At 30.8% G+C, this 20883-nt stretch overlaps 1 protein-coding gene across 1 annotated transcript in view; it reads right to left on the minus strand.

Moving 5' to 3' along the window:
* LOC131844770 (tachykinin-like peptides receptor 86C) overlaps window positions 1-20883 on the minus strand; it is a 38856-nt gene that overhangs the window by 9078 nt on the left and 8895 nt on the right. Inside the window, exons 3-5 of the mRNA XM_059193731.1 lie at window positions 14008-14158; window positions 11517-11713; window positions 8747-8874 (exon numbers count right to left, since the gene is read on the minus strand). Coding sequence (XP_059049714.1) covers window positions 8747-8874; window positions 11517-11713; window positions 14008-14158 — 476 coding nt within the window. The remainder of the gene's footprint in view (window positions 1-8746; window positions 8875-11516; window positions 11714-14007; window positions 14159-20883) is intronic.

The raw sequence follows: 20883 nt of genomic DNA on the forward strand, positions 1-20883 counted from the left end.
ATGGTTACCGTAGCCTATGAACACCTGAAATACCAGGGGTCACATGTACGCGTTGCCGGTCTCATATCAATATAGTTAAATACGATCCCTATTTAATCGACTAATATTATTCATATGAAAGCCTATGGCTTTCATTTAATGGACTGAATACCAATACTATATTTCTAAATTCTAACAGTATTCATGCAATCATGACTTAATATCTAATACCTCTCGTAGTATCCAAACAATTAACAATAGAACCTAAAATCCTACTTAATGCTACAACTATTAAATATGTAAGTTAATTAAGATGTTAGTTATTGAATCTCAATGGTACACGGATCGACATACTACAATACATTACTTTTGGGGAAAGGGGGTCGTTATTATTGTGGACTGACAGTCCCACTACTAGCAATATACCATGTCAGGTTGACCTCCACGCGGTTCCTTCTGGAAACCATCATGATAAATTGCTGGTGAATTTAAAATGATGGGCTAATTGCCCTGACCTCATATTAATCTCATTATCCTCCACAGGTGCCCCGCCAGCGTATACCTTTAGCGCAGTCTGGTGCACCATTCCATTACATCAATAAAAATAAATAAAATACTTTTGTCGTATCTATGTTATGTTAAAAATTTATTTATTTATTTACTTTTACCACAATATTATATATACAGTACCATAACAGAAAATCCAAATCAGTATTGCAACTCAGTTATAAATTATAACTGAATGTAGTGTTACATGCAATTATATTATTATAAAAAATTAAGATATTATATACTAACTACTTACCCGCCACGGATTCGCACAGACATACATGTTTTATATATATAAACCTTCCTCTTGAATTACTCTATCTGTTGCTAAAGGTGCATTTAAATCCGTTGCGTAGTTTAAAAGATCTAAGCTATCAGACAGCGGATGGCTCTTCATTTTATACCATGTAAAGACCAAACCACAACAAACATTTAGTGCAACATGCGTGAAAGCTTGTTGTCACTTAATCGAGCTAAAGCACCTGAGCCGAATATATAAATGTAAATTGTTATTCAAATTAACCACATCCTGCATTAACACATTTGACACTTTCATGTATATTACAATACCTACACGATCAAAGCCATAGGGTATAACTAGTTGAATGTAAATGACAAACGTATACGAAAATAAACAACAAATAACATCAATTAATTAATTCCGAGGTCGAAACCCTAGCTATATTAATAGAAAAGCCTACGCACTACAACACCAGGACGAAGACCTTTGTGCCCTATTTATACTCTTTTTTGCACTAATAATGTATCACGTATTTGTAAACTATACTATTTTGTTGATTGTTTCCAATACCACAACAATTTATACTTTGTACAAAGTCATATCTCGTACCTCCGTCTGACGTATTTCTGCCCTCAAAACTTGCTTTGTAAGCTGTTTTGTTACTTAATGAATGTATTTTATTTAGTTTAATTCCGCTACCATTAGCATCTGAGACCACAAATATTCAATGAAGTAACTTAACCACCGCTACTGGAAGTGCTTTCTATTAGTGATCAATTCTTCAACTGTTATATCACGTTATCATGTGTCATCATCACATGATATCAGTTATGGTGCTATTTATATACAATAGTTCATATATCAGACTTACTACCGTTAAATTCTTGCATTCTGGTTTTATAAAAATATTTTCATATCTACATATAAAAATACTAGAAATATTAAGTTAAGCATAAAGATAACTTACTTAATACTTATGTTGTTTGTTGAAATAAAAATGCCATCTATATTTCAGTTTATTATAGCAATAAAATTATACCAGGATATAAATTTTCTATTACAACCTCATTGGCTTAGCGAACTACGCTGTGGTATTTTAAGATTGTCACTAGTTTGTTTCCCACATAACACAAAAGTTTTATTCATTAGGACATAGGTTAGTATATTATTTATTCATTTATGTTTGTGTTCGTCTAGGTGATGATGTATATTATTTTAAACTGTACATTAATTTAGAATTTCATTCATCTACATATCATATCCCTTATTACAAATAAATTAGTTGAATAATAAATATGGAAACAAATTTACCTTACTTTTATTTAATTTATATTTATAATGTTGCTAGATCAGACGTTTTGTATTAGCTGTATATATTATATTGATACATAATGATCAAGGCATTTAGATATATTATAAGTGTATACTATAAAAATAATAACAATACGCTCTAATATTAGAATAATGAGCATCTGACAATGAATAATAGTAATCGAGTTCGCAACACAGAATTCTGTACATAGAGATAAAACTCAAAAGGTAACATTGAGGTACGGCGTGTTACTTCACTAAACTACCACATGCCACCGTACTGTACCGCAAACATCTAGATATTATCTTGATTTCTTCTACATTTGTTGAAACTTCATCACGGATTTAGACAATTCATTAATTATTTCTGTATCCCCTTGCTTTACTTTTTACAACACACGTCCTTACACCCAGAACCCTTGGGACTGTTTTTGCAAACCTGACTTCATGAACGCTTTTTAGGAGCATCTGTTGTAGACAGTGACTGTCATTTATTTGTCGTTTATTCAACGACGTACAAAATGATGATCACTGTTGTTTGATTAACATGGATTAATATGCTTACTAAAACACAATGTGGCTCTATCCTTGCGCCACTCCGATTGCTGGCAAATATTTAATGAGATATACAAACGTTTGTTGAAATGCGGGTATCGAATCTCTAGGAAAATTACATCGTCTATTAGACGCACCACACAAATCATAATTATTATTATTGTCTACACAAATTGCCTACGAAGCCATTATGGGATATCAAAAGGGCACTTAATATCTCGGATACCATCTCGTGGCAATAACATTTTGTATTAGAACAAAAGGGTCTTAATTAATTGTATTATGTAATTTTATCTTACACAATTTTCTACAATGGCCATGCAATAATAATAACAACATTGTCGTCATTCTTGTAACTAGGCGTTCACTAGTTAGCAAGGACCCTTTTTTCACTTTTTTTACATACATAACTTATTAACTTTATAAATAGATTCTTATATGTCTGTAGATAACATCTTTGTATTAAAATCGAGTCATATTAACCTCCATTTTGCAGTACTAAGAACTTGGCTACCTTATAAGAGGCTAACTATTATTATACTTACTTGGTACTGGGTTTAAAATCGACCTATTTGTATTTTCTTATTCTAGTGATTTTTTATGATAGAGAAAAGATTATTCACTAAGTTAATGCAGTGATATTTTTACTTATTATGAAATAAAATTCTCTCTCTGACTGTACAATACGTAACAGATTTTAATGCAGTTTTCAGCAATAGATAGGAATTCAAGGGAATAGTGATAGAAGAAATTTTAAAAATATGTAATGCACCCATTCTAATCTGGCTCAGTTGCTATTTTTTCGTATAAATTAATATTGGATTTGAAAACAATTATCTTGATACTATTAACCTTAAAATTGGCTTAAATAAATAAGATGGCGACTAACTAGTAACAGTGTTGCAATAAGGATGCAGTGGTTCCATTTAAAAGTACTTTAGTGAGTTCACAGAGTGCACTGAAGATAAAGTGCAGATCGCTGGATGTATAGGTACAACTACACCACACGTTTTCGAAAACTTTACTACACTATAGCACACGTTTTCACAAGAGTAGAAATACGTTTAAGTACTTTCTGATTCTTTTCCGTTCGTAAAAATACAGCGTCACCCGTCTTGATCTTTTGTCCTAGATTTAGCGAAAACAATATTTAACAGTTCCTTTAAATATTTTTAAATTATTATATTAATTAATTTAATTTTTAAATATTTTTACGCTGTACCTATATTTAATTGTATTTTTAGTGTAAGACGAGAAATAATATAAAAATAACGCCATTCAAAAAGAACTTATATTCAAGAACACTTTAAATTAATTTTAAAAATCAAATACTTTCCCAAATATTTAAACATAATATAAAAGGAATGGGGATGAAAAGATGGTTTAAGAACAGAACAGAATCTGCGAGGTGTATGATCCCGTTCAACTATTTCATAATGCCAGAGGCATTAAACTTAATAAAACAATTTCCATAGAAAATACATTTTACATTTCTACTTATATAATGTTATACATCCTACGAGTTTTATTTACTTAATAATAATACATGAAACTATACAATTATGTTTTTGTTTTAGTTTATATCCTATATACTATTAAATATAATATTAAAATTTCAAATAACTTATTATTAAATATCTTTATGTATTTTCAAGAATCCCTTAATAAACCTACGTAATTTATTACAAAATATAAAAATTCGTGCCTGAAATTCAGTTAGTACAATTTAGTGAGTTATACATTTTGTTAGTTTAGGTCCCGTGCTATAATTTATGGATTACTAGACTGATCCATAAATATGTTTTATCATATAAGTAAATTGAAGTACTTAATATTGCTATTTTAAAATAATGGTTGATGTAAAAAGAGTGAAAATTTAGGGTTGTCTCAGACCTGAATGTTGCGTGTACATTCAGGTCTGAGACAACCCTAAATTTCATAAGAATCGATGAAATTTCGGAGGAATTTTGTTAGAAAATTTTATATGTTAGATAATGGCACATCCGTATTAGAGAATGATATGTTGAACATTACGTCAGGTCATAAGTTCAGTTAAATGAATTAGATATCGTATTCACTAGAAATTAACTGGAATTAATTGAAACTGAAAATAACGATCGTGTCCAGGGGGGCCGCGTAGGTCGACGTAGTATATACTCGTATATTACTAATAATTAGACCACTATTCTCTACTACTAACGATCCCATCTCCTGACCTGATATGAAGAGACCCTTATCATGGTATTTAGGGTGCCACTCCTAAAATTTGACCCGGGTTTCTCACCGTTCAACCGAAACAACACAAAGCAAGCTACCTCAGGCTAAAATAAGTGAGACAAAGGTACTGACGCGGATGACTTTAAAATCTACAATTGAATTAGTAATATATTTCACCATATTACTGTAAATACAAAAGTTTTATTTTATTTATTAATTAGAAATGCATTTTATGGGTTGATTTCAATTTTTGTCATTCCTCACAGTTTGTACAAAATCCGGATCGGAATCCAAAACGTCTAAATAACCGTTCTCATTATCCAGATTTAATTTTCATGTTTAGTCTTTTTCATGATTTTTATATCAACTATTGAAATACAACGACAGTTTTTTTGTATGAATTTAATCAGTATGAAATAATATACAAATTTTGTGTAATGGTATTACCATTCCACAAAATTTGTGTATTATTTCAGAACTCAATCACGGCGCTATTTAGGCCACTCCTAAAATTTGACCCGGCACATTCTAATTTATACGGTGCATATCCGGTTTACGGGTTTATCAACGATATATCCGGGCGGAGAGCGAGTCGACCGTCACATTCGTAGTTCCGTGACATACGGCTATTGCCGCCCATTTCAATATGTGTAGTTCCGGATCGTAATAGTTTCGAGTAACATGCTCTCTACAAAGTATAGGACACTAGCTTTAGCTTTAAGAGGGGCTAAGGATTTTCGCTTAAGAAAAATCATTTTTTTTTAACATATCAAGAATATATCCTTTAATTATAATATAAGCAATATTCTTAAAGTTATTGTCTTATTAATCTCCTGGCCTTTAACTGCTGGCGGTCGGGATTTCAGTGCAGCTGTCAAACAGGTATACAGTTTATTCATTGCTAAAAAGAGGCTGAAGACATCGACAATGCTACAGGAAATCTGCTGTATGGAGCTGGAATCGATAATTCTGTGTAAGTTGCAAAAAACCTTTTTTTCTCTTTTTTTTTCCATGAAGTTTAGACGCGTATTTCTCAACTAAACTAAACTAAAGTTTTAAAACTACTTTTTTAAAGTCCGTGTTCACTGCCATTTAAAAACTACTTGACGATTCATTTCACACTTTATACACTTTTTTGTACATTAAGGGTGTTTATCACCCTCAAAATGGCGGAATTTTTCGTGGAAAATAACAATTCACAATTTAGATGGCCGCCAAAATTTTTAAATGAAAAAAAATTATCAGAAAACGTTGGGGGTAAGATTTGATTATAATTTAACAAATTTTCATGGTTTTTAATTTTCAGATAATTTCCGGCCGAGTTATGGTGAACACCGCAAATTGTTTTTTTCCCAAGATGTTCTGAGGGCAGCTGTTTTTTTATTTCTGCATGAAAAAATTACACAACATTATACAAAAGTATTCCCAACAATGTACAAAAGGTTCAAATAAAATTGTTCAATCCATATTTGAGAAAAAAAATGATTTTTTTACGCTTAGTCCCTTACCCCCTCTTAAATAGCGACTTGATACGTGTCCTTGGATTGCATTAAATATTTAATAACCAAACCCAAAGAAAGCAAAAAAAAAAGATTAATCGTTCTTCCATACAAAATACTAACAATACAAACAAACAAACAAACAATCTACAAAAAACCTAAAAATAAGATTCAACCTCTATATTTAAAAATGACGATACTTCCATACAACCTTCCATCTCCCGTTTCAGCCCCTTACAAACCTTTTTTATTTTAAAAAGTAGCCTAAGTTCTTTCTCAGGATCTAGGCTATTTATGTACCTAATTTTATTTAAATCGTTTCAGTATTTTGGCGTGAGAGCGCTTCAAACAGACAGACGGCGTTAATTTGGCATTTATAATATTTGTAGGTATAATACCTAGTGTTCTCTCATTCAATATAAACATGTTCGATAAAAGTCACATTAATCAATCTGACGAAAAAAATGTATAAATAGATGATTAGTAAATGATTACGCATATCTTATTACTCCATGAATTCACCATACAGATGCCAAGTCTACTTGATATGGGTGTAAGTTTAAAAGGCTCCCATTGTAATCCACATCAATATTCATTTTCACTCCCATTGAATATCCCTATCTAACCACATCTGCTAATGCAGCATTGTATATTCGTTCTTATATATTCTCAGTTGCATAAATTCCAGAATAAAGATTTATTTACTAAATTTATCTTACTTATTATACTACGTCTTTCTTTGATTTTTAAATTCCTTTTGTTTAATTTTTATAACAATTAGTGGTTGTATAGGATATTTCGTTGTTAGATTATTAGATATGCATTTTTGTACAGTATATATGTATTGTTTATTACATCATTTATTATTAATTTTTATTATTTACACCGCCAACTATTATTATCTGTACCACCGATGGTTGACAAGTGGTACTATTAATGCCGCATAGGGTTATGTATATGTACTTTAAAATTGTATATTAAAGTTGTATAAATAAAATTATTTTTGACAGCCTCGGTAGTCTACTGGTTTAGCACACCACTTTACTATCCGATGGTCATGGGTTCGATTCCTCGTACGATACAAACATTTGTATTCTTGAGTATGATTGCTTGTATCAGTCTGGGTGTTTTCTATGTTTAATACGTATTTATTTACAAAAACAATGTATCCATGTATTTATATCAGTTGTGTAGTACCCATAATATAAGCTCTGCTTAGCTTGAGACTAGATGGCGCTGTGTGAATTGTCCTGATATATTATTTTTATTTCAGGTCACGTCAAACGACCGAAAGTCAAAACAACCAAACATTGCATTCCGTCACAATTAACATTAGCAATTGTTAGGATCAACTATTCACCCCGTCAGTTCCTTGATAATTTCCCTATATACTGTTACTAACTTACGAAATTGAGCATCGTACAGTGTAAGGTTATATTGATACAGAGAGTGTAGATACGACCAAATAACTTGAAAACTATTTTAGTACTTCGCGACCGCAGTAACAATTTAACGTACACGAGCGTTTAACAGCAAATACTTCATCTATGGTTCAGTTCTATAAACCATAAAATTGTCTATGTTGCTATAAAATATAAAATTTGCCATTACTGTCTATAATTTTTATATATTTATTCATTTTTCAGTACACAAATAAAATGTATGTAAATGATGGATCTATTGCGTTACCGTATTATCTAATAGTCAACCATCTCATCATTGAACATTAAATATGCATAAGGCGGTGAATTTTGATAGGAATAAGGAATAAAATATTCTAATAGAAAATAGCGTATGTTAAAAAATATTTTACTAATTTATATTTAACTCGCTGATACTGTAGTTTTCGATAGACGAAAGACTTTTTATAGCGGATAAGTATAATATTTCTTGAGTCTTCCATTACAAACAAACGTATAACATTTAATCCTTATGTCTTTATATTAATTCAAATAATAGTGCCATCTTTGTATTATGGAGAATATTATAGATTTTTCGAGATTATATACTATAATTTGTAACTAACAGTGATAATAAACTAATAAGCTAATAAGATGAAATCAACAATAAATAATTGCAGATAATCCTAAAACAAAATTTAAATTCTTTGATTTATAATTCTATATAAAATAGTATCATTTCATGCACAGCAGTCAAAGAAAATTTGATGGTTTTATTATTAAGAAATATATTATAGTGCTATGTATATGCGACTTTATGATTATCGACATATAAAATACCTTGCTGTACCATAAAGAAAAAAAAAATCTAGGTACTCTATGGTATGGTAATGGAACAAACGTCCATTAAGTGTCGATGAAATAGCAAATTATTATATGTGCTGATTAATGATACCAAATATATTACTTTAATAATTACGTTAACGAGTAAAAACCTGATCTTGAACGGCTGCCAGACTGCGAAATGCAGTCGGGTGGTGATTCGGGGAGCGGCCTCTTTCGACGTCGACGCAGCATGTCCCTCCAACGGCAGAGTATAGCTGTCCTGAAGTACGTCCTGAACCTATAAAAAACATTGAATGTCTTTAATGTTCTTTTTTTAATTTAACTACGAGTTGATGAGTAGCCTTTAATATAAAGGAAAACAAAATTGGCAAGGGAAACGAGTTCTCTTTTTAAATTTATTACTTTTAATTTTATGAAAATTTCGCGGGTAAACTTTTTAGGCAGCATCTTGATGCATGCGGTCTCAGGTGGTGAAATGCGGTACGTTATTACATTATATCCGCCGCACTGAAAAGCAAGTAACACGGCGCCGTTACTTTAATTTGGGGAAATATGCATTTAGTTTTGCGAAGCGAAAACTATTTCGTATCCCTTGTGAGTTTTGTCATGCTTCCAACTTAATTTTAATTCATGTACATTATATATGTGGAATATTAACAATTAATATTTAACAACTAGAATAACATTTTTATGTTTTACATACATTTATATATCTACTCGTAGTGTTTATTCCCTACATATGGATCTACTAAAAGAAAAGACTTAGGTACAGGAAGATATAATTTTATAAGGATACTAGAGCATAAACAATACTCAAAATCTATAATAATTAAACTATTTGAGGGTGTCAAATGTTTTCTTTCCATCGCATTGAATTTAGACTTCTTAGCTACAATATATAGTGCAGTACTGAGAACATAATAATACCCACCATCTGTATCCTATATATTTTTATGACATAGCTTCTACTAATTTTCTTATACTTAACAAGAAAAAACAATAAGTGAAGTAATTACTAATATTATTTATCGAGTTGTAGGTACTAAATACTTTATTGGGTTAAAAATAACTATATTTATTTATTCATATTTATCAAAATCATTTAGCTCTTAGACATATTAATATGTTTACTTTTATTTATTTTCTACAGATCCAAATGTAGATATAATCAAGAAATTATAGTATATTGCGCATTTCAATGTTTTTTATACATATATTAATATCTTTAGCACTACGATATTATTATTATTTATACTAACGTTACAGTATATAATTTTAATGTATTTAACATATTAGATATATTATTACCAAGAAATCTACATCTAGAGTTTTTGATCTGTCTACCTAGATACTTGGAATACTGAAATGATTTTAATTATAATTCTGTCTTCCAACTAAACGATCAAAGACCAATATATTCCAGGAACCAACTATCTTCCTCAAGTAATTTAAGACTAATATAAAACACTCTTCTGAATTGGCACTATCTCTTTATATTCACTTTGTGCGATGTGAAGGACCGACATAAAGTTTCACTAATAAACTGCCTCGTATCCACTTACAATTGCGGGTTTTATATCATAAAACAAGTTGTATCTTCGCCCGTTACTTTCATTGATATCTTTTGTACGTGACTTCTATTTGATAAATGTATGTCTATTTGTATTATATTACAATACTTGTGCTTAATACGCATCACATCGAAGGGAAGGGAATTATTAGCAATTGCATGAAAATCATTAAGATCAATTCCAGATGACTTCATAACTATGAACTAACAGACAAGTCGGCCTAACAATTTCGATGTTAGTATTAATTTGACCCATTTATAAAATAAATATGTTGAACTATGATGCATATACATATCTTTTTATAAATGGATTACAGTGCAGCACCGTTCATTATAATTAATTAAAAAATACTAATGGCGATACACAGCTTGTATTAAAAATTTTTTTGCTATCTATTAAAACTATGTATTTACAATATGTATATATTAGATTAGATAGGAATGGATGGGATTATGAGTTGTAATGGAAATGTTATAACCTCATAGAATAGAATAGAAAATCATTTATTCAAATAAACTTACATTGAAGCACTTTTGAATAGTCATAACATTTTTTTTTTAATCTACCGCTCATTCGGAATGTTGTCTCATCACAAGAAGAACAAGCAATAAACTTGTGAGTTGCTCTTTTAAATAATTTATTCTTACTTACAATTTAAGTTTAAGTCTGTGAATACAAACCACCGATTAGCACTAATTTAATGAAATAATAAAATAGAAAAAACATTCTATATACAACAACTGGTTAAACAATTAATAAGTGATAGTGATTAGAGCAGACCAGTCCACACAAGCAGCACCCGTTCACGAGTATGACGGATGAGCCAGCCACCAGCCACTGCGCTCGACCATATTTTAGGGAGTCCAATGACCCGGCCCACCACGCCGCCACAAGTCTGGACATTTTAGTGAGCATGACCACTCAAAACACCAGACCATGTCATAGCTACTCACAATTGCCATCTGATGGTTATAGTATTCACATTTCACATAAGATTGCATGCGGCAATCAATACAAAAACCGCTACGCTTTCATATTTCTAAAATAATTGAATCAAGAAAGCAAATTAAAACGTTGTATGCTAATAAACTAATTATTTACTTGATTATGATGTCGTCTATGAATTCGTCTATCCTGTAATAGGCTTTCTTACACAAAAATTGTTTAATATAAGATTTGAATTGCCTCTCTGTCAGATTTAGTGCAGATTCTGGCAGTTTATTATAATAAGTGGTCTTCTCCATTTTGAAACAAAAACCTTATGCGGGGTAGTTTAGCCACTACCTACGTAATTCTCTATAAAGAACTAGGAGAATAGAAGTTGACAAGAGTTATCTATATTACTTACTTGGCATTCATCCAGTAATAAATTAGTGGGTTTACCATGGCATTTGCCATGGCTAGCCAGTAGAACCCGAGGTACACATGTTGAACATATTTCATATACAATATTGAAGGGTTGAAGTGAGTGTAGATGAAGTACGTGTGGTAGGGCAGCCAGCATATACCAAATATCACAATTACTAGAATGAACATTTTCACAACCTGAAACAGAAATAAAGTATCAAATACTTGTTTATAGCATATATAAACATATACTGATATACAATAATAGAAAAAACAACATACATTTAAAAAAGACGTTTAGATTAAATTATGAATCTGAAATCTATCTTTTCAATTGAAAAAACTCTAAATCTGTTTATAAATGACGAAGTTTTGATTTAAAAAAGGATAAGGGAGAAGCCCTCATTAATTCAGACAGAAACAAGTTTATATTTCGAATAAAAATATTGTACAAAATAGATTTATATATTTAATATGGCTGATACACCACACCTAAAGACTAATATTTATAAAATCACAACATCTTCAAACTCATAACATCCTACTGTTTTGCGAGATTTATTTTATACGCTTTATTATACGATTAACTTCATAATATTCAGGTTGTTCTGAGGGTCGTTCTTTGTGGCAATCTATAAAAGGGATTTGCATCGTAAATCCAACATACTACATATAAATGTAAACTACTGTCGTTTGATAAACAAGCTAATAAACAAGTAGCAACAATTAGTTTTCGTAGTTTAATTATGCGGGTCGTATTCAAAGCCCTTTCTATAAGTACTCTTGACTGCTCTATATTAGGCAGACAGTTCAATGAAGACCAATTAAAATAGATCGGAATTTGGAAACAATTCCAGAAATGCCATTCACCTAAACCTACTCAAGTGTACGAGGGTCATGCCAAAAGAAATTAGACGACTTCTTTTACTTAATGCATATTTATAACTTTAAAAATGGAACGTTAATTAATTTTATTTTTTTTAATTCTTTTATTCCAAGAGAAATGCACACAAATTTAAGCAAGAAATAGTAGATTTATGATAACCTATGACTTGGCAGAATATCCCATGTTCCTCGCCTGTCCGAATTCGAATTATAAAACAACAACCAAGAAAATGGGGCAAACTGTTCACAGTTCACTCAGGCTTGCGTTACTAGGAACAAACAACTTTAGTATGAATCGGTGATACCAATTCTTTTGGCACGGCAATTTTGCAAGCTATTGTTTGGATAAATTCATTTTTATCGTCATGTTCAAGCCCGCCTCAATTGAAACAAAGCAATTTATGTGTGAAACTGGACAAGTTTTTCATTTTTAGAACCATTTCAGGTTGCTGTGTAGAATCAATTTTGGTTCAATTCTCATAAGAGTGGTACCAACTTTTATAAGAGTTAACGTAGCTTTAATTGCTCTGTGCGTTCACTCATTGGTGGTATTATTAACTACAGTTATAGAAAACAAAAATAAGTATAGATTTATTTATCTTTAGGCGTTTATTATTCTTAGACTTCTTATTCATGAGTAAAATTCTCAAATTAAGGGCAGTGAATATGAAGACAGATTCAAGGAAATATTCTAAATATATTCATAATATATTCAAGGACAAATGAGGTTGCTGGAGGTCATCGTTACATTTATTATAAATAAATATGTATTAAACAGATCCATTCATATTTGATATTAGGAAATAATTCCTTACAACAAACGACCAACTAAGTCTGACAGATGAACAACACTGTCGTACAAAGTTACGTAATTGTAAATAACAACTCTGGACTTGTCAGAATATTATAAATGAGTTAATTTACGAAATATTTATATATGTTTAATAATCAAGAAATAGAAGTAAGGACTAGTTTAACTTAAATTAAGAATTATTTATTTATTTACAAATTTTTAGCCTCTACTAAAAAGCGCGTTAGTTTTTTATAACCCCCGTCACTAAAAGAGGAATGTTATAAGTTTAGTGTGTTGCAATGCGCAACGTATCTCTTAAATAAATATACCAATTATGATATGTGTTTTTGTAATGAAAGCTGACATGATTGAGTTAGTTCTTAGCTACAATTTTTTATAGTTCTATTTGAATAATTAAAGAATTAATAATTAACTAACTATCAAATATGTCTACCAAAAATACCAACTATCAAAAATATCAAATATAGTTTATCTATATAACAATTTTTTATTGTATTTAATAGTTAGTTAATTATCAATTCTATAAATATTCAAATTAATAATACTGACTTATATATATCTGAGTGGTGCATGAGTAATAAAATTGAAATTAGAGATGTATAACGAACGACATAAATAAACAATAATAAATAAACTCATAATTATAAAAAAATCATCCAGAATCCAATTTTATTTTCCTACACGTGTGAAAGGTTTACAATTTCATCTCTCATTTTTTATTCACATTTCACATTCATTAACAGAAAAATGATTGTACATTCACTTTATTTATAAATAAAATGTCATATCGTACCTTCCTTTTGGATCGAATTGAGTCGACCTGCCTTTGTGTTAATTCTCCTATGGATCTAGAGCCCCATAGTACTCGGCCCATGGCTGAATAAAAGAACGTCATTCCCAACATTGGTACAGCATATGTGACTACGAAAAATAATACTTGATACCTGTAACAAACAACATATATGTATATATTTTAAGTAGGCACATAATTAAGGCTAAGAGACCAGTGTTTCTTTGTAGTGGATAATATCGATGTTATACCGAAGTTGACTTTAAATAAAGTCCTTTGCGTTTAGACTCACTTAATTCAGTCACCGAGTCTTATAAGATGTGTTTCGTTATAACACAGTGAAATTACAGGATACGAGTTAGGACATTTTATTCCTCAGCATTTCACATAATCATCACATATCAGCATCACATATAATATGATGTTTGAAGTGCTGTTATACATATATACAGACGACCTTTGCTCCTTGCAATTCCGTTAACCACCTGCTATGTTGAATTAAAATTTCTTCGGAGAAATTTGGACATGTTAAGAGCTACATTTAAATTAAAATATCAATAATTGAAAATGTTACTAACTACCTCATTTGAAATAATAATATAATTAAAGGTATGATATAAAAACAAGGTGCTATCATGAAAATTATGACAACATCATATAATAAGAGAAAGACGATCAAAAACACACTAAACATTTTGCGATCAAATAACATGTATTTTGTAACTTTACTATATGATGGACCCGTTTTTTAAGTTATTATTAATATAATAAAAAACCTTTTATTTTGATTTGTACTGTAGTCTTAAACGGATGAAGGTATAATAATCTAGAACCCATTTTCATTTCTAAAAACAAACCATGTGGCCCTATTATTGGAATATATTATTATTTTTATTTTTATTACTTTTATTATAACTTACGATTATTTCCTGAATATTGGATAATCGTAAAATGTATAATATGTAAACATATTTCGAAGAGATCAACTAAAAACGGTTGGTTTCCTTTAGTTTTACGGTTCCTTACAGTCAGTATTTCCCGATAAGATTTCTTTTGAAACTTTCGGTGCAAATCTTTTTCTTTTGATAGTCATTAATGGAATGAATTTCAAAATCTGCTCTCTCTATACAGAATATTAATATAGAATATTCACTAGCAACTCATTTATGTATTACGTTAGTGTTTTTTTTAATACGGTCAATATTAAAAATTTATGTCCTCATTTATAATGCAATTATTATTTTCCTTCTTTCTTTCTTTCTTTCTATTATGTATGTATCCTTTACTGAATTTACATAACTTCTAAAGGTCAAGAGCTATCGCCTAGCGACACATCCATTCAATAATGTAAAAAAGAAGATTCATTTTCTGAGTTAAATTCTTATTTTCCTTGTAGTATAAGTACTGGAACGTTCAATCCTCATAATATAATATCTACGAGTATCATTCTACCCATACTATAATATATAGAAATGTATATATAAATATTATTAATCTGAAAGTGTGTATGTCTATCTGTTTGTTACATTTTCACAACTTAAGATTTGAACAGCTTGCTATGAAACTTGACGTAAACATTGATTGTATAAACGTGGCGGACTTAATCATCTTACATCTCAAAAAAATCACGAGTGAGATATACAGCCATATTCAGAGACGTCAAATGGTCACTTAAGCACTTCCTTAGTGGAGATTTAAAAAACTGACCTACTCAGACATAGTTAATGGTTGATTAGTAACAGATAGTGTTTGAATGAATTCAAGCTGATATTTATTTTATGTCATTATTCTGACTTAGAAATGAATGATTCACTTAATGATGAAAGCAGTAACCATGTACATACATTGACTGAGGCTCGATTATTGAATAATAATTTTTCTTATCATCATCATCATCATGACTAGAAGACGATCGCTGCTGAACAAAGGCCTACCCCAAAAATCTTGACGACGATCGTTCTTGCACCGCTCTCAACCAACCAATTTATGTGTTCGCTGATAATTACAGTATAGCTTTTTGTGAAGAAGAGTTTTTAAAATTAATCAAATACCTTTTATAATTCGATTGATTACAAACAAGAAATACATGTTTCGAAATTAAATTAATAATCGATTTTGTAAAAAGTCGTTAGCGTAATTACTTCTCTATATGAAATTCAGACGTCAAACAGGAAAATTTAAAATAAGAAGCATGATACTTAGGATATCATACTAAGATAGTATGATGTCCTAAGTAGTCTAGCAATTTAGCACACTGGCTAATTTTCGATGGTGGCAGGTTCAATTCCTCGCACGGTATAAACATTTGTATTCATCATTGTTTATATCGGCCTGGATGTCTTCAATGTATATTTTATATGTATTTACAAAATAAGATCTGCTTGTTGCTTTAAAAAACATTTAGTCCGTACGAACGGTAAAGCATGAGTTATATCACGGGCGTCACACGATAAATTGATGTCATAGTGCTGTCATATATACGACGACTAGGTAATGGTGATAAGGACGGAATACCATCTTATTTCCCAAACTAATTTACATAAAACAATCTTCCTCGAACAGTAAAAACATAAATGAATAGAGTACATAAACATGAATCTGCAAAATTCAAAGGTTCCAGGGTTTTAGGAAGCTGTCACTGGTCCAGTTTAGTGATTTCGTGAGATAATAAATCTTCCTGCATTACACAAAACAAACCCAAGTGTTATCGACCCAAATGCATTAGCATTAATGCGGCTTTATGGTCTTGTTTCGTACTTGTAAGTTATGAATTTGAAGTGACCGTAATAATTTTGCTTTGCACTCATATACATAAGGTGCTATAAAATTATAAGCATTCCCTGATTCATGTTCATACCATACTGTATATATATAGTACGGTACGAATAAATTGTTTTTATGAATTTGTATACTAATATTTCATTATTTAACTAACAAGTAAAAAAAATGCTTATAAAACAAATTCAATTTTATATGCCTGCACAAATATTCATAATTTATGAATAATATGAATTTTAGCTAAGAAAAATCTTAAATACGTCAGCTATTTGACAATAAGTTACAAAATTTTTTCTAAGGGATGACAGTAGAAGAGTATGCTCGTTGCGCTAACGGTATACGCTGGCGGGGTCAGTGGAGGATGATAAGATGAGTGTGAGGTCAGGTCAGTTAGCCCATCCTGGCAAATTCACAAGGAATTTAACATAATTGTTTCCAGGGGGAACTGTTTGCAGACAAACCTGACATGATACGTTGCTAGCAATGGGCTAACAAGCACTATTAATCCATATTGCTAACAATTGCCTTGCCCAAATGATGGTATAATTCCAAACTATTCGGTTTGAAACTTTGGGAAGACAGACTTACACGTCAAACTTCGAACACCTCGCTTTTTGCATTATCTAATAAAATTGTATTGAATAAAAAAATATTTATTCCCTACTATCTGAATAGTTGCTTATATGAATAGTAAATAAGGTCATTGATCCCTCACTATCATAGCATAGTACGACCGAATCGCCGAGAGCTATTTCTAAAGGCTAATTTACACGAAACGGAATATTTGCATTTGTTATCATTATTTCTTTGTATGAAAAATAATATGATATTATGATGGAATTTCGTGTCCATAATATCATATTTTTTTTCTATATCGAATACTATGCCATGTAGATGGGACGGGTATATATGTAATTTAATAGAATCTTATATAAACATTGCCATGGAATATTGTAAATCTGAATTATTGACAAAGTTTAACTAAACCTTTTTTGTCTTCAATCATCTTCAAACAAAGGAGATTCTCATAACTTTACATGAAATTTCGTTCATTTCCTTTCTTGAACTTGACGCAACTTCCGTTGATATATTTTAGATTCTATACCCAAAATTACTAATTCGAATTCGAACAGTAAATATACCAAAATGTACATATATTTATCAAACATAATAAAAAAAAACTTTATTTTGTTTTTCTTTGTTATGTATCTGGAATGACAAACAAGATGATGCTCCATATATTTTGAATTTGAATTTAATCATTGTCATTCTGGAGGACTATCATACTTTTATTCTGTAATTTCTGCTAATCTCACCCTACAACCAAAAACAGCTTATAATGTGAGCTGTTTCGCGGCTGAAATACTGACTGAGGTTTTAATCATACAGATGACTTTGTACAAAGTGTTGTTTTATTCAGTCTTCTGACTTATATTCATATGATTAACACTAGTGTCACTAGAAGAGTTTAAATAATGAAGACGATTTGTCAAACGTAACCTACTCACAAACTTACAATTTTATTTTTATTTGTCTAATGGACTACAGGTTGTGATTGAAATTGGGTTCATCAATCCTTTGTTAGCTGATGTAATTTTAGATCAATTTCAGGTATTGTATATCACGCACCTTAATGTGTAAGTAGTACTTGGGATGATGAAGGACTAAATATATTTTATTTTAGGTCACAGTGGTCTAGCGATTTAGCAAACTACTTTACTTCCGATGGGTGCAAGGTCAATTTCTCATCAATCCATACATGATACAAACAATAATTTGTTTGCATCGTTCTGGGTGTTAAATAGTATAGTATTTATTTGTGTATTTATGAGCTATTACGATAACACAAGGCCTACTTAGATAGATGGCGCTTTATGAATTCTACAGAGTTATTAGTACATATCTAAAATATATTAATCGTTTATGAATTTAATAGTTAATTTACCTACAATATAGTAAGTACGTACTATACTTGTACCTCTGTCTCACCTATTTCAGCCCCAAAGCAGTTTGCTTTATAAGACGTGTTCCACTTAAAGTACAGTGTAATCACAGGATAGACAGACATAACATTTAAGTCCTGTAGAATAACAACACATAAATGGTCACATCACGTGATATCCATTTGAACTACTCATGTACCTATAAAGACATCGGTTATCACTTAACCGAGGTCCATAACGTGAGCCGCCAGCTTGTTTACCATTCAATTACATAAAAAGCTCATATTGCACTATTAAACAAATACTTCTGAATTTCTACAATATTATGTTAAATCTATATACTACACAATATACACTTCCGATTAAAATTCGTTGGAGTTGCTCCTATGAATTGGCAGTAATCCAATGCAAAACGTGTTCTGCAGTAAGTGCATCAAGGGTCAAACTCTGCAGTTATTACGCAAGAATAAAATAACGTCATTACTAGGACCAGAACCGTCCCATGTGTACGTGAGAATATTTGTTCATACATATTCAATCATAAATACTATATGTGTATGTATATAATCTATCCATATTATTGTTATTAATATTATAAATTCGAAATTGTGTATGTCTGAAATGTTTTCTCAACTAAACGCCTGGCTATCTCTACCTATACTCGTATAGACTATATTTTGTCTCAAAAAATAATCTGAAAGGAGTGAAATATGAGATGAAAGTTTAAGCAGACAAAGTCCTGGGAAACAGTTAGTGTTTTACTGTACAACTTTCGCTATTGTTTTCTCTCGAGTTTCAACAGGATACCGAACTTGAACAATGCGCACGTAACATCGACATTGTTGTAGACGTCCATAGGTTACAGTAACTGTTTATTAAAGAGCCTATATTACTTTACTGGTTTGCTACCAATGTATCATAGTATAAAAAATGTTTCACCTAATATCTGTGATTTTAAAATCGGAAGTCAGATATTAATAAATCAAATAAGTTTCGGTTCAGTCCTTTACTGCTGTAGTCAAAATTAAGCCGATAGATCAATGCTGTGCTAAGACTCACAGAAATCTAAACTTGGTTTAGTTTACTTAAACATTTCATATTAGTTATAATGAGAAAATTTACATTGAAAACCACGTAAGTTTATATTAATAACAAATAATAATAATAAACCTGGATAATTCACACACTTTATCTAGTCCCAAGCTAAGCAGAGCTTGGATACGACCTTCACTAATGGCTATCAAATTCCGACTGTTTTTGAGTCCACACCCATTTGCAATATGGCTGTCCTCTACTACAAAACTCTACTACTACTAGAAAATCGGTTCGAAATTATATAAATCCATCAAGTAGTGAAATTGACTATCTAATTCGATTAAATATATATATATATATGTACATATTATACATAGAAATCACCTAGCCTGATACAAACAATCGTAATAATGAATACAATTTTTGGACTGTACAAGAAAGTGTGAGTTCACATTTCTGAAGGTTAATCTACTAATACTTTCAGTGTAACCCAACGCTTAATGTTAGGTTTCCAGGGTCCGATTGATTGATTTTGCTTAATGATCGTCGTTTAGATTCGAAACATAGGTATAGTTTCGTATTAGAAGTAAGGAGCTAAAGACTATTAGGGAATTCGGCTTCCACAGACAGTATTAAGAGTTGATTTATGTGGTGGCGAGTAGTTCTAATATATGTGCTACGTTTTCCGAAAGATACCTAAACCTACGATATTTTCCCCTTCGAAAAATGCTATACTGATAGTAATCATCATATATCTTATTATTATTAATATTATAAATGCGAAAGTTTGTAAGTATGGAAGTTTGTTACTTTTTCACGCAAAAACTACTGAACGGATTTTATTAAAACTTTACAGTAATATAGCTTATGCATAAGAATAGCACATAGCCATTTTTTAATTGAAATTTATTTTAACGCGGTTGTATTGGATATTTCAAAAAAAGGTTTTGACGATTCTCACGATATAGTAGCAAACTTCCTGTAATATTTTATTCACAGTTATTTGTTCACTTTACGAGCAACACGAATATCTTGTCAGGATGTCCTTTCTTCCTACCAGCAGCCATTGGCCCACTAGGTACGTTTTCTTCCCAATGATAGTGTGGAAAAGATGGCGCTGCTG

The sequence above is a fragment of the Achroia grisella genome, unplaced genomic scaffold (assembly GCF_030625045.1).
Source record: "Achroia grisella isolate CSIRO2021 unplaced genomic scaffold, CSIRO_AGI_Agris_v1 utg413, whole genome shotgun sequence".
In the NCBI taxonomy this organism is placed as follows: domain Eukaryota; kingdom Metazoa; phylum Arthropoda; class Insecta; order Lepidoptera; family Pyralidae; genus Achroia; species Achroia grisella.